The 23832-nt window shown below is 39.4% G+C and overlaps 1 protein-coding gene across 1 annotated transcript in view; it reads left to right on the plus strand.

Moving 5' to 3' along the window:
• Positions 1-23832, plus strand: part of gpc3 (glypican 3) — a 219749-nt gene that overhangs the window by 112625 nt on the left and 83292 nt on the right. The window contains exons 3-4 of the mRNA XM_036569138.1: positions 57-745; positions 19284-19426. Coding sequence (XP_036425031.1) covers positions 57-745; positions 19284-19426 — 832 coding nt within the window. The remainder of the gene's footprint in view (positions 1-56; positions 746-19283; positions 19427-23832) is intronic.

Here is a 23832-nt window from a genome sequence, read left to right on the forward strand (position 1 = left end):
TTTTGTCCTATTGATTCTCTTTCTGACTTCCTGTTTTTTCTTCCTCTCAATTTCAGAGGCCTTTGACATGGTATTGCGTCTGGGCCGTAACTCCACCCTTGCAATGCTGAGGGAGGAGTTCCCTGCCTTGGGAGGCGGGGCTAGTGGAGCTGTCACTCAACTCTTCCTGGACATGTCCCTCTACATCCTGGGCTCGGATGCTAATGTGGATGACATGGTGACCTCCTTCTTCTCTCGCCTCTTCCCCCTGGCCTACCGCCGTCTTCTAGGCAATGGGGCGACACCAGGCACCTCGGAGGACTGTCTAAGGGGTGCATGGCGCGAGGCCTCGGCATTTGGCTCATACCCCAAGCTGATGATGACACGCCTGTCTCGCTCACTGCCAGCCACTCGTGTCTTCCTGCAGGCGCTAAATCTGGGCATTGAGGTGGTGAATACTACGCAGCACCTGAGAGCTGGCCGGGACTGTGGGCGGGCGCTGCTCAGGCTGTGGTACTGTCCACACTGCCAGGGGCTACTAGAGGCGCGGCCATGCAGGCCTCTGTGCCTCAGTACCATGGGGGCCTGCCTTGGAGGTGCAGCTGAGGTACAGCCTCACTGGAGGAGCTACGTGGAAGGGCTGGGTACCTTGGACAGCGCCATGAGGGGAGAGCAGGATATGGAGGCGGTGGTGCTCAGACTACATGTGATCATCAAACTGGCTCTAAAACATGCTGTAGGGGCCAAGAGTAGAGTCAACACACAGGTGAGTGACTCACACACAAACACAGAAAAATTAAAACAAGCTGAAATGTAAAGGCAAACATTTACATTTATGGCCAAAAGCATGTGGACACCACAAATATCACATCCATATGTGCTTGTTGAACATCTCATCCCAGAACCATGGGCATTAATATGGAGTTGGCCATATTTGGCTGCTTTATAAGCTTCCTCTGTTCTGCTCCTCTGGGAAGGCTTTCCACTAGATTTTGGAACATGGCTGCTGGGATTAGCTTCCATTCTGCCACAAGAGCATTAGGGAGGTTGGGCACTGATGTTGGATGATAAGGCATGGCTAACAGTCTGCATTCCATTTCATCCCAAGGGTTGAGGTTGAGGCTGAAGTCAAAACTTTGTGAAGGTCAGTCAAGTTCTTCCACACAGACTTGGCAAAACACGTTTTTATGGAGCTTCTTTCACTGGAACTAAGCAGCAAATTATTCCTCCTCCACCAAACTTTACATTTGACATTAGGCCTGTGCCCTGTGATGGTTGACTGAGTTACCACAGCAACAGCCCTCAGTTAAAAAAAAAAATCATTAATTTATTTGGTAACACTTTACATTAAGGGTCGCTAATCAATCATTAAATATATAATAATCAACTATTAGTTTCCCATTATTTAGTTATTAGTTAACTCTTCATTAAGCATTAGCTATTACTTAGTAATTGATTAAGCACTTATCAATTAGTAATAAAGTACACTGTTAGTTGATAAGTTAGTTTGTCGTTAGTTTGTGGCTTACTTACTCATTATCTGTGTGCTAATTGCTGCTTATTACATTGTTAATTAACTAATAAGTATTTTTCTTCATATAAAGAAGTAACGTGATAACTTACTAGCACTTATGTGTTAATCCCGCTAATTATCTGTTAATTAACTTTCCATCACCTCCATATATTCAGTTACTTCACTTTTCTCACTTTCGTTCTTGTTCATTAAAGATGCTTATGGTCACATCTGACCGTAAGATGAGTGCACACAAATTCACGGACGGTTTTGTTATTCATCACGTTCATCTTGGCATATCTGTATTCATATCTGGTAGGAGTGCAAAATCAAGTTGCAAAAATAAAAACAATAGAAAATTTCAATAATACTAATTTGTGTGCATGACAGTCCAGTACAAAAGTGGATGTACTTACTTTACATGCGCATTGATATAAACAAGTGCTGCAACTATTTCATGTTCCATTTAAAGACACATTACACTGTGCTTTTGTTGTCATACACTGCAATAATACAGCGTTTATTTTAGGGAATTAATTACACTAAACAATCACTCTACTATGTTAACAACACTGAGTATTTTGTTGTATTTCACGTTTTATTTTTTCCAGTTGTTTTCATTTTAATACTATTAAGTTTGGTCAGCAGGGGAGGAGTGCACTCACTGCTGGACATCAAACTCCACCCATGAGCACGGCCATTAGCTTTCATGCCAAACACTGCCGTTTTATTGGCTGGCTACTGAAACGTCTGCATGAATTAGTGTGTGCTTCATGTAAATGATATGTAAATGAAGTGCTGGTAGGCTGGTTTCATGCACTGAAGCTGACTTATCATTTATGCTCAAATCTCCACTTGTTTCCACATCGTACAAAATTGTTATGAATCAGACGCAGAGCAGTTCATACCGTATAAAAGGCAAGAAAAAGGTGTTCTTTTTTTACGTAACTTTGATGATTAATGGGCCCTTTTCACAAGATTCGTGATTACTTCCGGTTTAAGCATTAGCAGGGTAAAACTCACTTCCTCTCCATATAGCTACTGCAGACGCGATGTCAAAATGTTTAGTAGTGAACTGTAACGCTCAAACACTGAGCTACAACAGCTGTATTTTAGTTTTCCTGCACGGCTGTGACAGTGAGAGTAAGAAGTGGACGGGAGCTCTGATTTAACTGTAAACAGAGCTAAAATGCTGTAGGTTGTTTTTACTGCAGTTCTGCTGCAGCTGCTTCACATCAGGCAGTCTCTGTGTCTTTGTACAACACGCCAGCGATTTCGGTAATCTTATGTTTTCAAAAGAAAGAAGAACTTTTATATGTAGCCTAAATGTTATAGACTTTGTTTATATTAAGCTAGCTAACCTATACTGGCTAGAAGCTACCGCTAACCAAACTAGCCCGGCTAACATGAAGCAGCTTTTTCAGATGTTTTTTTCAGCTAGGAGTCTCGTTTTTGACTGAGCAGTGAAAGGTGGATGTTTTCTGAAGTGCTGCTTCAAAAATTGCCATGAAACTATAAGAATAATGCTGTTTGGCAGATCGCTAACAAAGCTAGCGTTAGAGCTAACTTAGCTTTAAAGTTTGATGCTCATACGAAGCTGGTGCTCCTCAAACTGCTAATGGTAGGCTAGCTAATTAGCGACTGTAGCCTGCTAGCCTACCGTAAGCTAATACAGTTTAAACGATGTCTATCAAATAGACTTTACATGTAAAAGTTTTTGTTTGTGTTTATGTCAGAAGTGACTGCCATCATGTAGCTAAATATGTCACAGAACCTGCTCCACGTTAGCCGGCTGGTGGCAGCAGCTAATGAAAGCTAACTAGCTTCCTTATTTTGTGAACACAGCTACAGTTAGAAATGGCTTCTTAAATTCCTCTTACTTAATCATTAATTACTGCTTTTGTGTTGTCACTTTACTTGGAGGGACACAAAAGCAGTAATTAATGGTTAAGTAAGAGGAATTTAAGAAGTAATTAATGGTCAAAATGTAAAGATCTAATGGCCAGGGGCCCATTTCACAAAGAGTTGCGATTATGTCCGGATTAAGCATTAGCAGTGAACTATAATGCTCAAATACTGAGCTACAACAGACATATGTTAGTTTTCGTGCACTATCATGACAAAATGGCCATTAGATCTTTACATTTTGACCATTAATTACTTCTTAAATTCCTCTTATTTAACCATTAATTACTGATTTTGTGTTGTCACTTTACTTGGAGGGACACAAAAGCAGTAATTAATGGTTAAGTAAGAGGAATTTAACAAGTAATTAATGATTAAGTAAGAGGAATTTAAGAAGCAATGAATGGTTGATTAAGTGGAATTTAAGAAGTAATTAATGGTCAAAATGTAAAGATCTAATGGCCCATTAATCATCAAAGTTACGTAAAAAAAAAAGAACACCTTTTTCTTGCCTTTTATAAGGTATGAACTGCTCTGCGTCTGATTCATAACAATTTTGTACGATGTGGAAACAAGTGGAGATTTGAGCATAAATGATAAATCAGCTTCAGTGCATGAAACCAGCCTACCAGCACTTCATTTACATATCATTTACATGAAGCACACACCAATTAATGCAGACGTTTCAGTAGCCAGCCAATAAAACGGCAGTGTTTGGCATGAAAGCTAATGGCCGTGCTCATGGGTGGAGTTTGATGTCCAGCAGTGAGTGCACTGCTCCCCTGCTGACCAAACTTAATAGTATTAAAATGAAAACAACTGGAAAAAATAAAACGTGAAATACAACAAAATACTCAGTGTTGTTAACATAGTAGAGTGATTGTTTAGTGTAATTAATTCCCTAAAATAAACGCTGTATTATTGCAGTGTATGAAACAAAAGCACAGCGTAATGTGTCTTTAAATGGAACATGAAATAGTTGCAGCACTTGTTTATATCAATGTGCATGTAAAGTAAGTACATCCACTTTTGTACTGGACTGTCATGCACACAAATTAGTATTATTGAAATTTTCTATTGTTTTTATTTTTGCAACTTGATTTTGCACTCCTACCAGATATGAATACAGATATGCCAAGATGAACGTGATGAATAACAAAACCGTCCGTGAATTTGTGTGCACTCATCTTACGGTCAGATGTGACCATAAGCATCTTTAATGAACAAGAACGAAAGTGAGAAAAGTGAAGCAACTGAATATATGGTGGTGATGGAAAGTTAATTAACAGATAATTAGCGGGATTAACACATAAGTGCTAGTAAGTTATCACGTTACTTCTTTATATGAAGAAAAATACTTATTAGTTAATTAACAATGTAATAAGCAGCAATTAGCACACAGATAATGAGTAAGTAAGCCACAAACTAACTTATCAACTAACAGTGTACTTAATTACTAATTGATAAGTGCTTAATCAATTACTAAGTAATAGCTAATGCTTAATGAAGAGTTAACTAATAACTAAATAATGGGAAACTAATAGTTGATTATTATATATTTAATGATTGATTAGCGACCCTTAATGTAAAGTGTTACCTATTTTTTATGCACATTTTTTGCTTTTTTATTTGTAATTGTTTATATTGTTAATTTTGTGAATAGTTTATGTGAAAGATAGCAAAATGTAACTTTGATAAGTAATTAACAAGGTTAATTACCTTGTTTGTTAATTCTCTTCTTGTTACTTCTTTTCTTGAGTGCCTTGCTATCCCTTTGCTGCTGTAGCACTGTAAATTTCCCCATTATGGGACTAATAAAGGATTATCTTAGGTTATGCAAGACATAGCTGTTGTTGAATGACCTCACTGATGTAGCAAAACGATCATTATGTTAAGGAAGAGAGGGGCAAGATTGCTAATACTAAAAGTAAAATAGTAAAAGACTATTAAAAGAACCTTAAAATCAATTGTAAAAGATACTGAAGGCCTCAACTGTGGTTTTAAGGTTCCCATATGTGCCTCAACTAAATATTGAGCTTGGTTGAGGCAGGCAGATATCGTGCCTGACCAAAAAAACTGCCTGTGGGTATGGTGAGTATTTTAGCACCCCCAAGACCATGGTATTAAGTTTCAGACATCAGACAAAACAGCTCTGTGTCTTTGTAAAGCACTGTCACGCTTCTTGTACAACTGGGCTTCAGGCCAAATGGCCTTGGACAAAAAGGCACAAGATGGTACAGTTTTGTGTGACATTTGCAATTCCACTCTATAAAAGCTAAAAAAAAGAAAAAAAGCAAACCCCTCACCCACAACTCCAACCCCAAACCCAAAGAAAAAAGCAAAACACTGTTTGCATTGGTTATTTTCCACACAGTAACCTGAATAAGAGGATAATGTTCTCAGCACAGGCCTAGTTGGCATTATGCATTGAGACAGGTAACATTCTCCAGGCCAAACCCAGATTCATCCTCCAGACTGCTGGTTGATGAAGTATGATTCATCATATCTGTAAATGTATTTAAATATTGGCAGAGAGGAAGAATAAATTAGACTAAAATGCCGAATAATTTAAGAAATGGGAGTCTTTAATATTATTACATAAAAGTGCTTTATTTTATTGCTATTTTATTATGTGGTGTATAATGTTAAGACAGTATTACATAAGTGTGTTTTAAGATTGTTTTGTGAAAGTGCTTAGAGCATTACTGTCATGTTTTTGGGTAACTTACAGAGCTTGGGGTCATCAACTTCCTACACTTCAGCTGAATGACCAGCAAACTGTTCTTTGATGACCTGTAACATAATGATTGTTTTGCTAAGGAAGAGAGGGCCAAGACTATGAAAATGGTACTATTGAAAGAATCTTAAAATCAATTTTAAAATATACCGAATGGCCCAACTTTGATTTTAAGCAATGGTGAAATGTTTTTTAGTGCGCCTCTCTGGCAGCAAACACATATCTGAAGCACTGGAGCACCAGAAGTGCTTCCAGCGCTTTCCAGGAAGCGCTTCCTGACTCCAGAGTACAACTTCTCCCTCCTTCTCAGCGGTGACCCTTTCAGTGGGGCGCGAGGAGTTTAAACAGCAATAACACACTCCAGTTGCTCGCGCGTGTGCGAGGGCAAGTGCTCATGAAATATTGAAAAAGCACCACCGCAAAAGCTTGTTCTGCATCCTTCTTCTGCATGGTGGGACCACACTGAACTTTTCACTTTCACACCCAGTTTCCCGTCATCCACACACACACACACACACTCATACTTACACGGCGCATTATTCATTAAATCTTCACTCATCCTCTGCTCTGTGTCTAAAATGCTGCTGTGATTCCGCTGTACTTGATATCCAGTTTGGTGTGTGTGTGGTGAGTGAACTGGGAGGTTGTTTACAAGCATGTTTGTGCCTTTTTATACGTGCAGTATGATTTGTCAAGCTAAGAGCGGATTTGGATAAGAGGAATATGTCTCACTGCGCTTCAGCATGTTCGGCTAGGGAAACGCACTCTCGCTTCGTGCTCTCACACAGTAACTGACGAAGCCTCTGCATCCAGTATATTTGACTTTAATTTAGCCCCATGTTGTGCATTAAGGAGGGAGATGTCAGCCAGCAACCCGCTTGAAGTAACAACGTTTGATGTCAAACTTCTGTTTGTGTGTTAGACAAGTGTGGGAACTAAACTCCAGCAGCAACGTTAGTCACCCAGACATTATGTTTACCCAACATCAGAGCAGTTCCCAGTCCCCACACTCTGTGTATTTTTGCATATCTTTGCTATAACTCACCTGATTCAGCTCGAAAAGGGCTGGGTCATTAGCTGATGAGGTATTTTCTATTTATTGTCCTTTGACTTTCCCCTGCCTTATGCAAGTGGATTATCTTATATCTAATCTTCTCAGAAATATCTCATCAAAATTAAATAACTTGTATTTAATGGCCTGTTTGACTGTAAATGCAGCAAAGGAAGGGTGTACAGTACTATGTATGCTTGTGAACAGCCTCATCCATCAGTTTTAAACGGGTCCATACTCTCCTAGGCAGTTTTTCTGTAGCTCGCAGTTCTCTAGACTTGATTCTTCAAGTCACCAAATGACCTTCACTTGACAAAATATCAGACCCTGTTTGTGTGTGAGATTGTGATGATGCTCAGCCTAAAAGCAGTCTTTACCAATCTTCCATCCTCCGACTTAGTGACCGTTGCAGGCACTGTTGCATGTTCTCCTTTCTCTCTCGCTCTCACTGTCTCTCTCTCACACTTCTTGTTCTGCTACAGTTCATTAGCTGTCAAAACAGATACAAGTGAAATGTCATGAGTAGCCAATTAGAGTGAAAAGAATCTGTGTGCGTTTGTGTTCCTGTGGCTGAGCGACAGTGCTGTGAGAGAAAGTTTTGGGAATGATTCAGTACGCTGCTCCGTATTGATTATGATGTGTAACGAGAGGAGAGATCTGTGCTATACGTTTACAAGGTGCTAGACTAAGTGAGTCTGTCCAAGCTGAAAACTGATACTTTGTCAGACTGAAGCCTGAGGTGTTGGTCTTAATGGCTCTAAGAGAACGAATCATTCTCTCCCGCTTGTGGGGAAAAAGAACTGAGCAGAATTTCCCCTTTACTTGTAACTCGTCCTACTTGAGCGCCATCATCTCAGCATGGCAGCCGGAGGAGCCCTTTAGCCACGTTCCCCTTCACCGCCATGACAACCCCACTCATCAAATCTTCCACAGTATGTGCTTATTCTTTCTATCATTTCTCTTGTTCTCTGTCCTGTCTGCGTGTGTGTGTGTGTGAGAAAGAGAGGGAGAGAGAGAGAGGATGCATGATTTATGAAGCACTATTTTTACCAGTTACTGAGCAGAAGTGGAAAAGAAATGACGATGAGCGGGCGAGAGAGACGGAGAGAAGCAGAGCAAACGAGAGAGAGAGAGGCCCAGAGCGAAAGAAAGATGTACAGGGGAGGAAGTAGACTGTAAGGGATTGTGGAAAGTGAGTGTGAGAGCAGAACTGGCCGTTGAGGAGTTTGAAACGTTGAGGCCTAAGGGATAGGCACACACACGTTTGTTTTTGTGTCTTGTCGGGACATGTAGTCATGCATAGTACCCTATAGAGTTAAATACAAATGTTTGAACAACCCTCTTCAAATGGCATGTTTTTTTTGGCATTTGGCATCTGCATATTTTGATGGTCAATTTTATTTATTTTTTAATTTTAACATGTTGGAAAAAAATGTGCCATACCTTTTGGACAGGGCACGTTTTATGTTTTTTTTTCTTAAGCATGTGTAATTTTTATTGAAGCATCCATTGTGCCTAATGTATTTAATATGAAATTTAATACGATTATCAAGCGTAAAACAATAGAGGAGAATATATCGTCAAAAATATCAAGACATATTGCCTTGGCAGTCACTGATAAATTTTTCATGCTGCACAGGATGTTACATTTCATTTCACATTGTTTACAATAATATATATGTACTGTCTTGCATGCAAGAAACATCCCACATTAAGAAGCTTAGGGGGCTGTTCATGTGCCATTAAACCATTAATTAAAGAAAACAGTAGGCAGCCTCTGAGGGCTTATCCAACTCTCTGGGCAGAATAAGCAATTACAGAAAACTATTGCAACTCAAAGGAATGCATGTTGTAATTTTGCAGTTGCTTTCTCCATTAAGTATAGGCATTTATCTCTCTTCAGCCACTGGCTTATGGTTGCTGGCTGTGGTTTTCATATACAAGTCAACAAAACATCTTTTGACCAGGGGCGCCCAAACTTTTACATACGACTGTATGGATTGTATATTGTTGCTGTCAGAACAAAACTCTTATGTCCAAAAAGGTAACTTTACAGGAGAAGGAAAAACATTCTTAACTTGTGATTAAAGTTAATGTAATGATTTCATTAAGTCATTTTGGACCATTCATCTTGCAGTTTTAACACTATGCAAAGGGCAACTATAGTTTTCAAATAATGCAAAAAAAGTAAAAATGACAAAAATGGAGGTATAAGACTTTTGTAACAAGAATTTTCAAAGTCTAATTCTAAACAAAATTCTATCCTTAACCTCAACAAATTTAAGCTTTGAAGTGCTCATGTCATAGAAACCCATTTTTCCTTGCCTTTTTAAAAATGAGTTTGATGTAAAATTTAAGCTAAAGTCCAAATATTAGAATATTAAACTACAAAAACAGCCCATTTCAAATTCAATTGAATTCCAGAACCTTGAACACCTTTACACATGGCTGCCCATTCAGGGCATAGCATTTTTACCTTCCATTCCTGTTGCAGTGATGAGGAGTGTAATTACTGTAGACAGTCTGTAGCTGAGATATTGTAGTGGAAGATGTTGGGAAAATGATTAATCATTGTGCTGCTCCTGGCTGTCAGGAAGCAAATCATCACTGTCAGAACAAAGTCTTGTATCCTTCCTAACTTTTAGTGTAAGTTAATGTAATGGGACTTTTTCCCCCAAGTAATTTTATTCCATTTTTATTGGTCTAGAAATCTATTTTCTAAATGAAAAAATTATAAATTCTTTGCAGAAAACTGACTGTTTTTGACTGTTAGTATTAATTTGCTGAATCTTACATACTGGAAAATAACAAAGCATGAAATGTGGCCTGTTTATTTTTTATGTTTTATTTTCAAAAATATAATAAAATAAAAAATAGAAATTACTCTGTTGTGTGCTCTCTGTGGGAGACGTGTACTCATTTTCACTTAGAAAATTAACAATGCATGTAATTTGACCAAGTGTATTCTAATCTTTGCATGTGTTAAAGTCATAGTAACCAAAATGTCCTGTTTATTTCTGAGTGATGAAGAGAAAGTGGTCATATACTAATGAATTAGGACTGTTTTGATATATTACACTTGAACTTCAGGGATAAAAATGCAAAATCTAAAATATGAACTCAGTAAAAGCACTTCACCCTCTCATGATCACTTTATTAGTCTTGACAAGCAAGCTTATGCCTGTTTTTCTCTGGATTTCCAACATAGCAAAGATACTTTTGTCCTGAAAACATATGAAAACACACACACATACAAATACACGCATACACACTCACACACACACACATATACACACATACACACACAAACAGTGAACCTTCGAGGAGGTGAATGTGGCTGGATGCGGTTGGATGCTGCAGCAGTGCTGTAGAGATGACGCCTGCTCTCCTGCTGGTCCTCTTGGCGCCGTACGGGAGAACAGTGGGGCCGATGCGCTTGAACACAAAGAGCTCTCAGCTCTCTTTTCTGCTTCAAACCCCCAGACATCTCTGTCAGCCACTCTCTCTGAGAATCCGCTATTACTCGCTCCTCAGCGGACCAATTCCGCAGACGTCTCCTACATCAAAAGATATCAGAAAAGTTTTCTGTGTATGCTTGAGGGGAACATTTAGTCAGTTGCATCATTTTGCCATTTGTCTCCATAATAGCCCACTTTTCCTCTCATAAATTAATTTAATGCCCTTGACTACAATATAGTATGTTTGTGGAATGCGGACGTAGTTTTTTTACGTGTAACATGTTCAGGATGTATTTTCAGAAAACAATCATTTGAAAAAAAATGCAGTGCTGCTTAAAATCTGTGTTTGTTGTAATCTGAATTCAAAGTTAACTCATATGTCAGATAAAAGAGAATGCAAGATTGGATTTAGTGGTTGCATTTTTGTAGGTTAAATCGTAACACAAACAAAGCAGAAATGAAATGTGAATAAATTGTACACATTTAAATTTACTGTAACATTACCATCTGTTACATTTGCAGTTATTTGATTACTTCATGCTGGTTTACTTTGTCTAACATTGAAGGGTGTTCATGTGTTGCTAACTGGCGGGATACAAGTTTTTTCTGATAAAACCGTGATTGCTTGAAACAGCATATAATACAACAATGCACTTGTTTACATATTAAACATATTCGGTGAAGAATTACGGCCCATTCAGGCTACAGCAGTTTTGTTTTTCACTAATCACACTGAAGTGATAAGGAGTGTTGTTACTGCAGTCTGTAGCAGAGTTACTGTAGTGGAAAATAAAGGGGAAAATGATGTATTGTGCTGTTCCTGGCTGTCAGAAAGAAAATGCATCACTGCAGCTTTCCAAAGGATACAGATATGCAAAAGCAGTGTCTGAAATTTATTTTTCTGATGTCCCTGAGAATTTTAGTCCAAAATTGACAGTGTATTCCACATTTCAGTGTGCACTGTTTTTTTTTCCTAATCAAAGGAAAAGAAGAACTTTGAGAAGTTCATCCACGCCTTTATCCCCATCTGGTTGGGCTACTGCAACGGTCTGCTTACTGGCCATTGGACAGCTATGGCTTATTCAGAACACTGAACTGAGCTTATTACCTCTGATCTACTTAAACACTGAACTGAGCTTATTACCCCGATATTAAAATCTTTACACTCAGTGTCAGTTAATTATAGAATTTCTTTGAACCACTTGAACCCTATATTATTGTTATTTGTCCTAAAATAATACAAAAAAGTTTAAAATAGATGAAAAAGGAATTATAAGAAAAAGGAGTTTCTTCTTTATGAAAGGAATTATAAAGACTTTTTGTTCAGTAATTTCTATAATATTATATAATAACTAAAGTGAAATATATAAGTTATGTAGTGATGTAGTATGTGGTGTTGGGTCCCTTATGGTTTAGGGGATTAAAGTATAAATCACTCTTAGCTTAGGCCCAAAATGCTCTGATCTACTTAAACACAAATCTAACAGGCCTCTCAGATCACCTGGCAGTGACTAGAATTAGAACAAAACACAGTGAGGCAGCATTTAGCTCTTATGCTCCCTAAAGCTAGAAGCAGCTGCCAGAGGATCTCGGATATGCCTTAAATTTCATGTTCAAGACTTCACTAAAGCCTTTGACAAACAAACACTGTCTAGACTGTACACTTATTTTCAATTATAAACAGACAGATATATGCAATCATTTGGGCACCCCTGGCCAAATGACATCTTTTGTTGATGAAAAGAAGTTAACACAACCTAAACTATTTAAAAAAATCAGCAGGTGTTCCTTTATATTTGATTAACTTAAAGAAAATAGAAAATTTAATAGTAATTGTGGCATGTACAAAGTTTGGAGTTGTAAAGATGTAAAGTCTCATAACTTGTTTGGTCTTAACTAGCTCATTTGGACTGGTTAGGAAGGTCAAGAATTATGATTAGGAATTATAATCTAATAACAGTTCCAGAATGTAATAGTTCTCTGACTCTATAAAAATCTTTTTAACACTCAACAACCATGGACTTCTCTAAGCAGCTGGCTGAGGAAGGCTATAAAAATATCACTACACTTCCAGCTCGCAATTTTCAATATTCACAATGTGAAGAAATGACAGTTAAGGGGAACTGTGAAAGGCTAAGTAAGATCAGCAAGACTCAAAATCCACCATGAACTACTTCAGGAAACTCAAGCTGAAGCTTTCAAAATGGACTTCACACTCTCCTGAGCCACTGAAAATCTTGTATCCTATATGTATAAATATATAATTTATTTCCTTGTTATGTTTTTATGCTGTTTTTACTTTGCCTTTATTTACGTGAATCACTTTGAGTAGCCTTTGTGTATGACGTGTTCTACATAAATAAACTTCTCTTGCCTTGCCTTCTGAATGAGTCATAGAATAGAGCTCCCAATCACAACAGAGATCATTTGCATATACATAAATACATTTGCATATGTAGTTGGACGGTCGCACCACTGTAGAATTTGGGAGCTATAAATGCCTGAAATGGGGAATGCCTAAATTTCATTTTGATGCATTGATAGTGTATTAATTTAAAGTATTGTAAAGTATTGTAGAATAATGTGATATATAGTTCTTGAATTATTTAACAGGAAAATAATTTGTAAACAAAAAGCACTTGTTGTGATTGACCCATCTAAATGTTGAAGTCACAATTAAAACAATAGACTTTATAGAAATAAAGAGAAGTGGTCACCATTGGTTCATTGGTCATTTAAAAATGACGTTTGACTGTTTTTGGTACATAAAACCAGATAAACATTATAAGTGGACTGCAGGTGGGAGAGACAGGATGATACATGAAAATGTGGGCCCTTTATAAGCCTAAAACAAGGCTTATTAAGTCAAGTCAAGATTTATTTACGTAACATATTTTTACCATAGGCGTTGTCACAAAGCATCTTTACAGAAATCCAGTCCAAGCCCCAGATGAGCAAGCCAAGGCTGACACTGCCAAGGAAAAACTCCCTAAGAGCAAGAGAAAGAATACTTGAGACAAATCCCTTTTGAAGACTCAAAAGGGGAGCCTGTCCTCATTTGGTCAACACCGGATAGCAAAACGATAATTGTTGTATGAGCAATATGAATAATGGATAAGATTTGACAGTTAATACACAGTAGTGAATACAGAAAAAATGAAAATAAACCAGCCTATCATTTGACATTTGAGATATTTAAATAAACCACCAAAAGCTGATGACTAATGATTGTTAGGCCTATCAGAGAAATAGCTCCATGAAAACCAGTAACAGTGTGATTGTTGCTGTCAGTGCACAAAATACCCACTGGTATTTGGGGGGTTCCATGTTGGTTGGGTAACACAGAGTTGGTTGGCTGCTAACTCACTCGCCATAGTAGTGCTGAATAGCTTCAATAGCAACAAAATGTTCGGCTTCATTTTTTTTGGAAAGGCTTTTCTAGTTTGGTAAAGAGGTCTTCCACACATTAACTGAGATCTTACACATTTGTCTTTGGTTTGACAAATGAGTAACAATTCACTCTTTCCGCCAAACAACTCAATGTTTAAGTAAAACTCCTCGAAAATAGGACAAGTTACACATTATGTCACGCTACAGAGTTTTTCAGAATTACACCAGGCATCTTTACATTTGCTAGGCTATGAAGGACCAGCTGGGTGAACCAATTTGCTACAGTGCCACTCTGAGGCAGACCAGTGCTGCATCTCTAGTTAGTTAAGAATGCCATAGATAGAAGCTCACTGTTCTGTGGGTGAAGCAGCTTAACAGTGACCTTTCCCTGAATTAGTATTTGAGCATCTGTTTTACATCACAATAAGTTTATTTTCAGGGACCCTCCAGAAGTTTGATTTTGGCACATTTCTGGGTTCCAAGAGGTTAATTAGAGGGTCCCGGACCCCACAGGACTCCCTGTATTTCGTACCTTGGTTACAGTCACTGTTACTGACACTGACTACTGTTAGAGACCTAATAGAGTAACAAATGACAAATAGATCTGTAAAAACCAGTGACTGTTTAAGTTAAATCAATGAACATCAGTGACTGCTGTTAGGCCTCATTCACACTCAGCACTAACATGTGACCTTCGGAGGTGCTTGGGGACGCATATGACCACAGAACATCTTCATGCAATTTGGGCAGTAGTGAAGGACCACCTTATTTAGCTGCGTCATCATAGCAGAGACAAAAGCAGCTGTGTAGCTTAATTTTTTGCCTCCTCTACTGTTTGTTTACGAGTTGCATTAGCAGTTCATGTGGTCTCAACATTTATAAAAGCCCTTTCATTCACATGAACATGGACTCACAGTACATTTTTGTCTTACAACAAACAAGAGATTGACGTGGGTGGTACCCTTCTGATTCCAAACACTGGAGATGCATTCGAGACAAAGACCAGATATAAATGGCACCACGTCTCGCTGTCCACTTATGATCAGATCTCTCAAGATGGATGTTAATGCGAAGTGTGAACAGGGCCTAAGAGGCCTGTCGGAGTAACAAATGACATATAGATCTATGGAAACCAGTGACTACTGTTAGTGACGAACCATGAATATTAGAGCTAGGCTTTAGATTGGGCCATAAATGTTAAAGTTCGGTCGAAACCCACATCAATTACAATGCTAACTTTAGCTAATGTCCTTATAGGATTCTAGTAGTTTGTTAGCATTAAGCTAACGGCGATAGAAAAGAACATGTTCTTACTAGTCTGATAACTTCTTGTTTAAATTTTCCATACACAGTGCAGCACTGCAGTATTTAAGGTCGAACGGAAAATTTGTTGGCATCAGAATGTAACTGCTGCACCCTTTAAGGTTAGATGGAAATTTCAAAGAAGGTAATTCCAGATTAAACACAGGCAGTGGCTGGTATAGAGCTGCCACTGCTATTTTCTGTTTCTAACAGCCCACTAATTGGGCTGCTGCTGGTATTCAGTCAGTGATGTATATAGAACTTCCAGAAGGCCTAGAGTGACTTTTTTTTCACATGAAATTGGTCATTGGAAATCAAAACATGATTGGCTGTCACTTCATAATTATGCTGATAGTTAATCTACCACATTAGGTCTTTTCTGCAGATCTTAAAGTCATAATCAGTAGAGGAGCTTGCTTAGCTATGTCTACCTAGCTACCAAGGACAAAAATAATTACCTGACAGGCCAATTTTCCACTGGGTGGTTTAAGAATTTAATGGTTTGGTTTCCATCCTAGACTTTACAATGAAACAAGAATAGTACTGTAATACTTGCAGAGTTTAAATACTAGCATAATTCTTTTGAATAAAAGTTTATTTAAAATTACAGACATGTATTTTTTAGTTTTCATAAATCATTAGGCCTTCTTTGAAGGCCCTGAGAGTTCCCCTACTCTTACAAGCCTTTCAGAGCAACAAATGACAAATAGATTATGGAAACCCATGACCACTGTTAGAAACACATCACAGTGAAAATGAGAGTTAAATCTATGAACACCAGTGACTACTTTTAGAAGCCTGTCATGACTATATGTTAGTATGAATATGTGACGTATATTCTAATCTTTTGCCATTTACAGTGTGAGTATGAGCTTTAATAAACATGCTGTATTCATAATATTTCGGGGCAGCTGGGCTGTGTGTGCTTCTGTCAACACATGTGTCTGTGTATTTGTTGTATGAGTGAAAATGTGTGTGTGTGTCTGGCCTCGCTCTCTCTCTCTCTGCTGTCGCGGGGTGTGCGAGGTGCAGATAAAAGGCGGTGGATATTTCAGGGCCCTCTCGCTGATATGGCTCTTATCTCCTCGTGTGTTATCTAGCAGCACGGCCGCCGCCTCTCCTGTTACTGATGCTCTGCTAATGAGAGAAACAATCACACTTACTCTCCCCTGCGCCACAGCTCCCCAGAGCCCCCTGCACGCGGCCCACAAACACGGAGGGGAAACACACGCCCCAGCTGCATTAATCAAGGCCAGGGGCACGCGGCGAAATTACGCAGAGAGAGGCCAGCCGCTAATGATTTCCCCAGAGCAAGGCGAGAGAGAGAGAGCATTAGAGGGAGAGTGTGTACGTGGTGGGTGTGAATTAGTGGGAGTGTGAGTGTGTTTGGGACGATTGTGAGTATTGCAGAGAGTCTGGCCTTGCGCTGAAATGCAGTGTGTTGCATCAGGACTGCGTTTGTGTTATAAATGGTGTGATCACCAGGTTCTCTCTCTCTTTCTATCTCTTCCTCTCTCTCTCTCTCTCTCTGTCCGTCTTTACATGTGCTTCAGCAGTATTTCGGTTCCCTCTGGAGTCTGCCTGCTAGAAAGAGCTTTCATTGATCTACACTGATGATTATATCACTGAGCTCAACAGCGGTATCAGACTGGTTCTGTGTGTGTGTGAATGCACAAAAGCTTGCGGATGCGGATGGGCAATATGACGATATTCATCGCTATCATGATAAATTATGTCACATTACAACATTGGGCATGAGGGATATGGTCAGTACTTAAAGGCCCATATCCTACATTTTTTTCCCCCATGACATCCACTTATAACATGTATAATGTGGTTTTACTTAGACAAATGGTCATAATTCATTTAACATTACCATTTTCCATCTTTATTCCTTTGAATTAAACAGACTGTTTTTGTTACTGTGCCTTTAAGACTGATAGGAGATAAATAATAATAAAAGTGTAAAGGACACTTTACAAAAGTAACAAAATACGCAATCAGCAATATGTAAAGCAACGCACAACCCACACAGACACACACTTGCCACAGCTCAGGGGTGGGTGTGGGGGCAGTGTGCTACAATATAGAGTCACTTAGGTAGCAGAAAAAAGAGTCCAGAGTTGCCTGAGGAAGCTTCGTAGCCCAGAAAGTCCTTAGCACGAAGGGGTAACATTGGAGATGCAGCCAAACACCGCCGGTCAAGGCAGCCTCATAGCTGCAATGCAGCATCACCCAAGCAGCCATCCCAGGCAGTCATGTAGCTACCGTACAGTACTGAATGAGCGGTCGGCCCAGGTGGCCACATAGCTGCGATAATTGTAAAATTACAGAGTGAACCTATATGGTAAGTGTAGCTGATATCTTGAACAATGAGTGTAGATATAAGAACATGTACTTAATGAAGTGGCCTGTCTGTGTATTCTGTTTGTTGTGTTTTAAAAGGCACTGATCACTGAAAAGCAAATTGTCCTTCTTTTTCAAAATACAATGTTCACTCCTCAATGCATGCAACAAATTTATGAAAACCGCCAAAACTGCGGTTTCTGCAGTTATCAGTTTCTTCTGTGAGTTTATTGGCTGGTTGCAAAGCAGAAATCCGATTACTGCCTGAATTGTGTAGACCCGGAGTTTACCATAATATTCTGGTTACTCAATGTTACTCATGTAACCGCATTGATCGGATCACTGACAAAATCTGATTTTCTGCAGTTATCAGATTACAAAGTGCATGTACATGCACTCATTGTTTTGTGATGTTACAAAAACCATCCCATTTCTATGTATAATCACCTATTCAGCCTATAGCCATTCAGCCCCACCCATTTACTTAAAAGTTCTAAGGAATGTTTCAGCCCAGACTGCTTTCTGAATGAGGTGCAACACAGGGCAGCCAATCAGTCATTTACAGATATCAATCTTATAGGTACAGTAACAAACACAGCCAGGAATAAAGAGAGGTTGGAAAAGAGTCATGTAAAAGTGAATTATGACTGTTTTCAGTTCATAAAACTATCAGAAAACAGTTCAGAAAACAATCAAATAGAAGAAGAATCTAGGATGTGGGTGCTAGAATGTGGGAATGATTCTATGCACTTCCACCAAGAAAAATTCCAATACACTCTTGTCCGTCTTATGATCACAGAAGTGAAAGTTTCAAATGTATGGCTTTTATAGTGATTTGTGTACAGCAGTGATGCTCAGTCATATCTCTGATAGGTATGTTAGTGCTCTTCATTCGTCCACTTGCTGTGGATTTTCAGAGCTTCTGTGTATGTTTGTGTGTGAGTTTGTCGTGTCCTCCCTTCCTCTCATCAAGATGTCCGAATTCGTTTTGGTCCCATCAGTATTCCGGAGCCCGTGTACCCGGCCTTGTATATTCACTTACGGCCAGCCGGGCACAATTAGCTGCTAACATTACACGGCAGAATTAAGCCCGAGACCCAGTCCCCCTGGGAAATTAAACCAGCGGCAATTCATTAAACCACAAGCCAAACATTAACGAGCATTTGCATTTTTATTGCTCCTGAAAACAATGGAAGCCTTCTATTATCTTCCCGCCACAGAGAGAGCCTCCTTGTTTATTATTATGATGTCGTCGCATATAAAAACAATGGCGTTTATCAGGGAGAACAGAGGAACAAGAGGCTGTTTTAATCGCGGCAGGTCTGCGGAGGGTTATGATTATTGAAAGAACACAGTGCAAGTGGCTGACGAGCCCAACAATTGAGTCGTTTTGTTATGTAAATCCCATTGTCACCCCGTCCCCGAAATAAACAAACCAGGAGGAGAAGGCTGCGGCGTAAAGCCGAGCGATTAAGCTGAATAAGGGGAAAAGTTTCAGGGACGTTCTGTCACATTAATTGGTTTCCCTCTTGGAATTCTGCCAGTCTCATGTCTAGGAATGAAAGATTTAAACACTCTCCTCCTCCTCTCCTCTTTTCCCAGGTGAGTGGCGTGTGTGCGCACACACCCCAACGCGTGGCACGTGCTGTGGCATCGTCGGCAGAGCACACACTTGCCTCTCTGGCGGCCCGCAGCCCACAGTCCGGCAACCCTGACCCTGACCAGACTCTGGTGGGGCGACGCAGGTAATGGATGAATGGATGGGGTGGAAGGAAGTTCTTCTCAGTTCTCAAAGAAACAAACTATTTGGAGCAACATGACACAGAAATCAGACAGCACATTGGCACAGTGTGGTACTCTTACCACCTGTTTTGTAAAAATGTAGTCCCTTACCGCACCCCACCCGTCTCTATCCCTTATGGATCGAAAGCACCTTAGTACTAGGGTTGTGCGGTATAGCGGTAATAAGATATACCACGGTATTTAAAAATTATGCTGGTATTTAAAATTATTACAGTAATTTTAAAATTATGATGTGTCAAATATCAGAGACCCTCCAATGAAAAAACATATTAGCCACATTCTTTTGGATTATCAGTTATTATTTTGTTTTCTGTTTTATTTTGTATAACCTTTTACATTAAAAAGCCAAACTGTGTTTTATTTATGTTTTAGTGACCCCTTTATTATAAATACAGGGCATCAAAAATGCCATACCATGCTTATATAATTATTTGCTTTTATATATATATATATATATATATATATAGTGCAGTATGTAGTATGCAGAGATGTATAAGTGTGGGTTTGTGGTTTCTTAATGACAATGTTTCTGGGATAAGACCTAAAATACAAAGCTTGGGGCATACTGGAACTGCCTTACCAATAATTTTGCAAACTTTGCTTTACTTTTTTCCAAATCTTTGCAAAAATTCACACTCCAAATATAATGCAGTGGGGTCCCCATATATCTGTTATGTTTTATGCAAATATCTGGAATGTTAAGATTAAACTTCTACCTGGGATCTTGGCACCATGCCAGTCTTTCATAATCTGAGGATTCTTTAGATACATTTGCAGGTTTTCTATATAGATGAGTGATTTGTTGTTTTTTTGAGAAGGGGTCATTTACTGCTATTTGTTCAATAATAGTTCAAGGTAGGCATTGTAAGGAGTGTGTTTTAGAAACTTCACACTTGCAAACATTTGAAAAGATTAGTCTTTGAAATGCCAAATTTTTCTTTAAGACCTTCAAAAGATATCAGGGTTCTATGAACTTAGAGGTCTGACACTTTTCCTAAACCCATCTGTGCCCACATTTTGAATCCAGAATCAGATTTACCAGAAGTAAATATTGCACTTCCCCAAGCTGGGGAAAACTAGGATAACGCAGGCATCTCTCCAAGCATAATTTGTACTTCCTGCCAGACCCTAACAGTGTTTATAACAAATGGGTTGGGTGTCTTTTGCTTTAGTGCCTTTAAGGAGTCAGAGTACATATAAGTGCTGAGATCCAGTTCTCCACCAGCACTTCTCTCCATCTGAACCCATGATAAATAGGGTAAAGTGCAGAACCAAAAGAAAGATGGCCTCAGTTGGGCTGCCCAGAAATACTGTTACAAGTTGGGAAGTTCTTCTATTGTATGGCAGATAAAGCAATGACAAACGAAGCCTTGGCTGTCAATTGTTCCAAATAAAGTTATTAAAGAGCCTTTTCTTGTAAGAAAAAATTGAAGGGGTGCAAGTATAGACTGAAACAAGTACAAAAATTTGGGGAGTATGTTTATATTGACTTTCAATCAAAGTATAAAGGAGGGACACACATCTAATAATGCTGTTCTGTATCTGAGTAATTACTGGTTCGGAGTTGGTGGGAAGCAGTTTTTCAAACACACTAATTTCTATAGTATTTGGATGGGCTCTAATTACAATAGCCAAAGGTTCAAGAGCAAAAGCAAGTAAGGATGGAGATAATGAGCAGCCTTGGCACATTCCACAAAAAATACTACAAGGTTTAGAGATTTAATTATTTGTGGCAACCTTAGCTTTTGGTTCACAGTCCAGTAGTTTGACCCACTGACAAGTCACCACCCAAAACAAGACAGTTCATCAAACTGGTAACTGTCAAATGCTTTATCTTCATCCAGAGATAAGATACAAGTATCTATGACTCACTCCTTTTCATAAATAATATTCAAGACTCATCTAATATTATGAAACACATGTCTATTATGTACCAAACCATTTTGGTCAACTGTAATAAGAGACAGAAGACGTACTTCTAGTCTTGATACAAAAATTCTAGCAGTAATTTTTACTTTTGTATTAAGCAAAGCTACACGTCTGTATTATTCATATTTGTTTAATGAATTTTGGCTTCATCTGAGAGACAGAAAGGCTGTCTAAAAATGTATTTAGCTTCTCCAAGACCCTCAAGTTTCAGATTTATACAAAGATTGAAAAAATAGTTGCATTTATCTCTCTAGTTAATATTTCCCAGAATCCGCTTGAGTATTATTGATTGCTCTGCTTGACTCAAGGTTTTTAAGCTGCCAATCTAGCAGTTTCCCTGACTTATTTCCTTGCTCATAAAATGTCTGTTTAAGGTGTATAAGACTATTTTCAGCCTTCGAAAGAGAAAGTTCATTGCACTGAGCCCAAAGAGAGAGCTGTTCTTGATGAAGATGATTAGGGCTTGATTTGTCTTTATGCACCTCTTGTTCAAACTCTTTAATTTTGTTTTCTAAAGAATACAGTTTCAATCTAATTTTTGTTAGTTTGTGAACTAGTGTAACTAATGATTTGCCCTCTTATATAGGCATTGAATGGTTCCCACCTTATAAGCAGAAGTTTCTTTCAGATTGATGGAAAAAAAATAAATCAATGTTAGTTCCAATAAACTTCATGAACTCTGAACTGCAAAGCCATTTTGAATGTAGTCGCCATCTATAAGTTCATTTAGTCATTTTTGAAACTTTGTAAACAAGGGAAACTGGGGTATGGTCATAAATTACAATTCAAAATCAAGTCATGAAGTCATAAGTTAAAAAGGCAGTCATGAATTAGGGAAAAGAAATTGTTAAAAACCTAGAAGCTGTGTCTGACCTGAAATCGGACATGAGAAAAGAGAAAATCGGCTCACACACAAACAGCTTTAACAAAGGCAGCGAAGTGTCACGTAAATTAAAAAGCTCATTAGTGATTTAGACAATTGAAGTAAATAAAACAGAGTGTCATAACGTTATTCACAACTTAAATGTAATTTCCAAGTGTGAATTGTTCAAAGTTCCAGCTGCAAATGAACAGGCTACATGGAAATATGTTACTCATCTGCTACTCGACTGGGTCACTTCTTTATTCCAGCCATATATTACTCAACTTCCGATGGAGTGTTGAAGGTTTTGAAATGATCTTTATGAGTGATGCACAGTTTGTGGGTTCTCTGCTTATGCTATCAGGGTGTCATGATCCTCCCAAGTTACCAGTGGGCATTAAGGGGATTTTGAACCTGCTGAGGAGTGTTGGCAGCATTCTGGTGACTGGGGAGCACTGGTTGGGTCCTTGGGGGCATCACTTTGGAAGGCCCTGAGGATTAGGGCACTTATCCTGATCCTCCAGACACAGAGCCAGGCGATCCAGATAGACCATGTCTGGGAGCTTTTCCATCATGAGGCAGTGTCCCGTCTGTTCATCGTCCAGCTTGGGAGCGCAGAATAATCACCCAGACTCTCTCCCCTGGCTGAAACTCTCGGTCCTTGACCCACAGAACATAGTTTGACATTTGCCAGAGCCCTGTCTGGACCAGGTGCTCCCTGACCAACTAATAGACTGCTTCCATCCTTTCCTTACTGGTGGAACATTTCCTACAACCATGTAACTGGACTGGGTGCAGCCCATCAGTGTTGACATGACTCAGTTCTGCCCGGTGCACCATATCAACTGGAACCCTGTCTACCAACAGCCCAGGGCTCATTGGTTGTTCTGTGGTATTCAGGGCCCCTAGCACATCAAACCCCAGAATGCAAACATCACCCACCTCTGCTAAATGGCGGGGTAACTTCTGCCCCCAGTCTTGAGTGTCACCCATTACTTGCCATCCATATGGGCAGTCTGCCCCTTCATAGTCTACAGTCGCACTTTTGTTGGCTACCAGGACCACTTGCATGGCAGAACCCCTGGCTTCATTATGCTGATTGTGGAACCAGTGTCAACTAGGGCCTTTAACTCCTTGCCATCCAGCTTGCATGGCACCATAAGCGCTTGGGTAGTGGGATGTACCCTCTTCTACTCCTGCCTGCTGCCATTTTCTCAAGGTCTGGGTGCCTGCCAAGCACCACTTCTGAAGGCACTGAGCCTTCAGGTGCCCCTGTTGCCCTGGAAACTGACCTGATAGCCTCTTCTTCCTCCCTCTTATTGTCGCTGCTATCTGCTCCCACCACTGTACGAACCTCTATGTAACCAGCAAACTCTCACAAAATTGCCTCCATCTCTTCAGCCCACTGTAAAGCCTCCCTCAGTCAAGTTGCCATGGCCACACACTGCTCATCGGCAAGTACCACCATATCTTCTATATCAGCTCCAAGCGCCTCCCCAGACTGGCTACGAGGTTGTACCAAGTTACAGTAACGTCGGCAGGGAGATCTAATAGTAC

The sequence above is a fragment of the Colossoma macropomum genome, unplaced genomic scaffold (assembly GCF_904425465.1).
Source record: "Colossoma macropomum unplaced genomic scaffold, Colossoma_macropomum, whole genome shotgun sequence".
Lineage (NCBI taxonomy): Eukaryota > Metazoa > Chordata > Actinopteri > Characiformes > Serrasalmidae > Colossoma > Colossoma macropomum.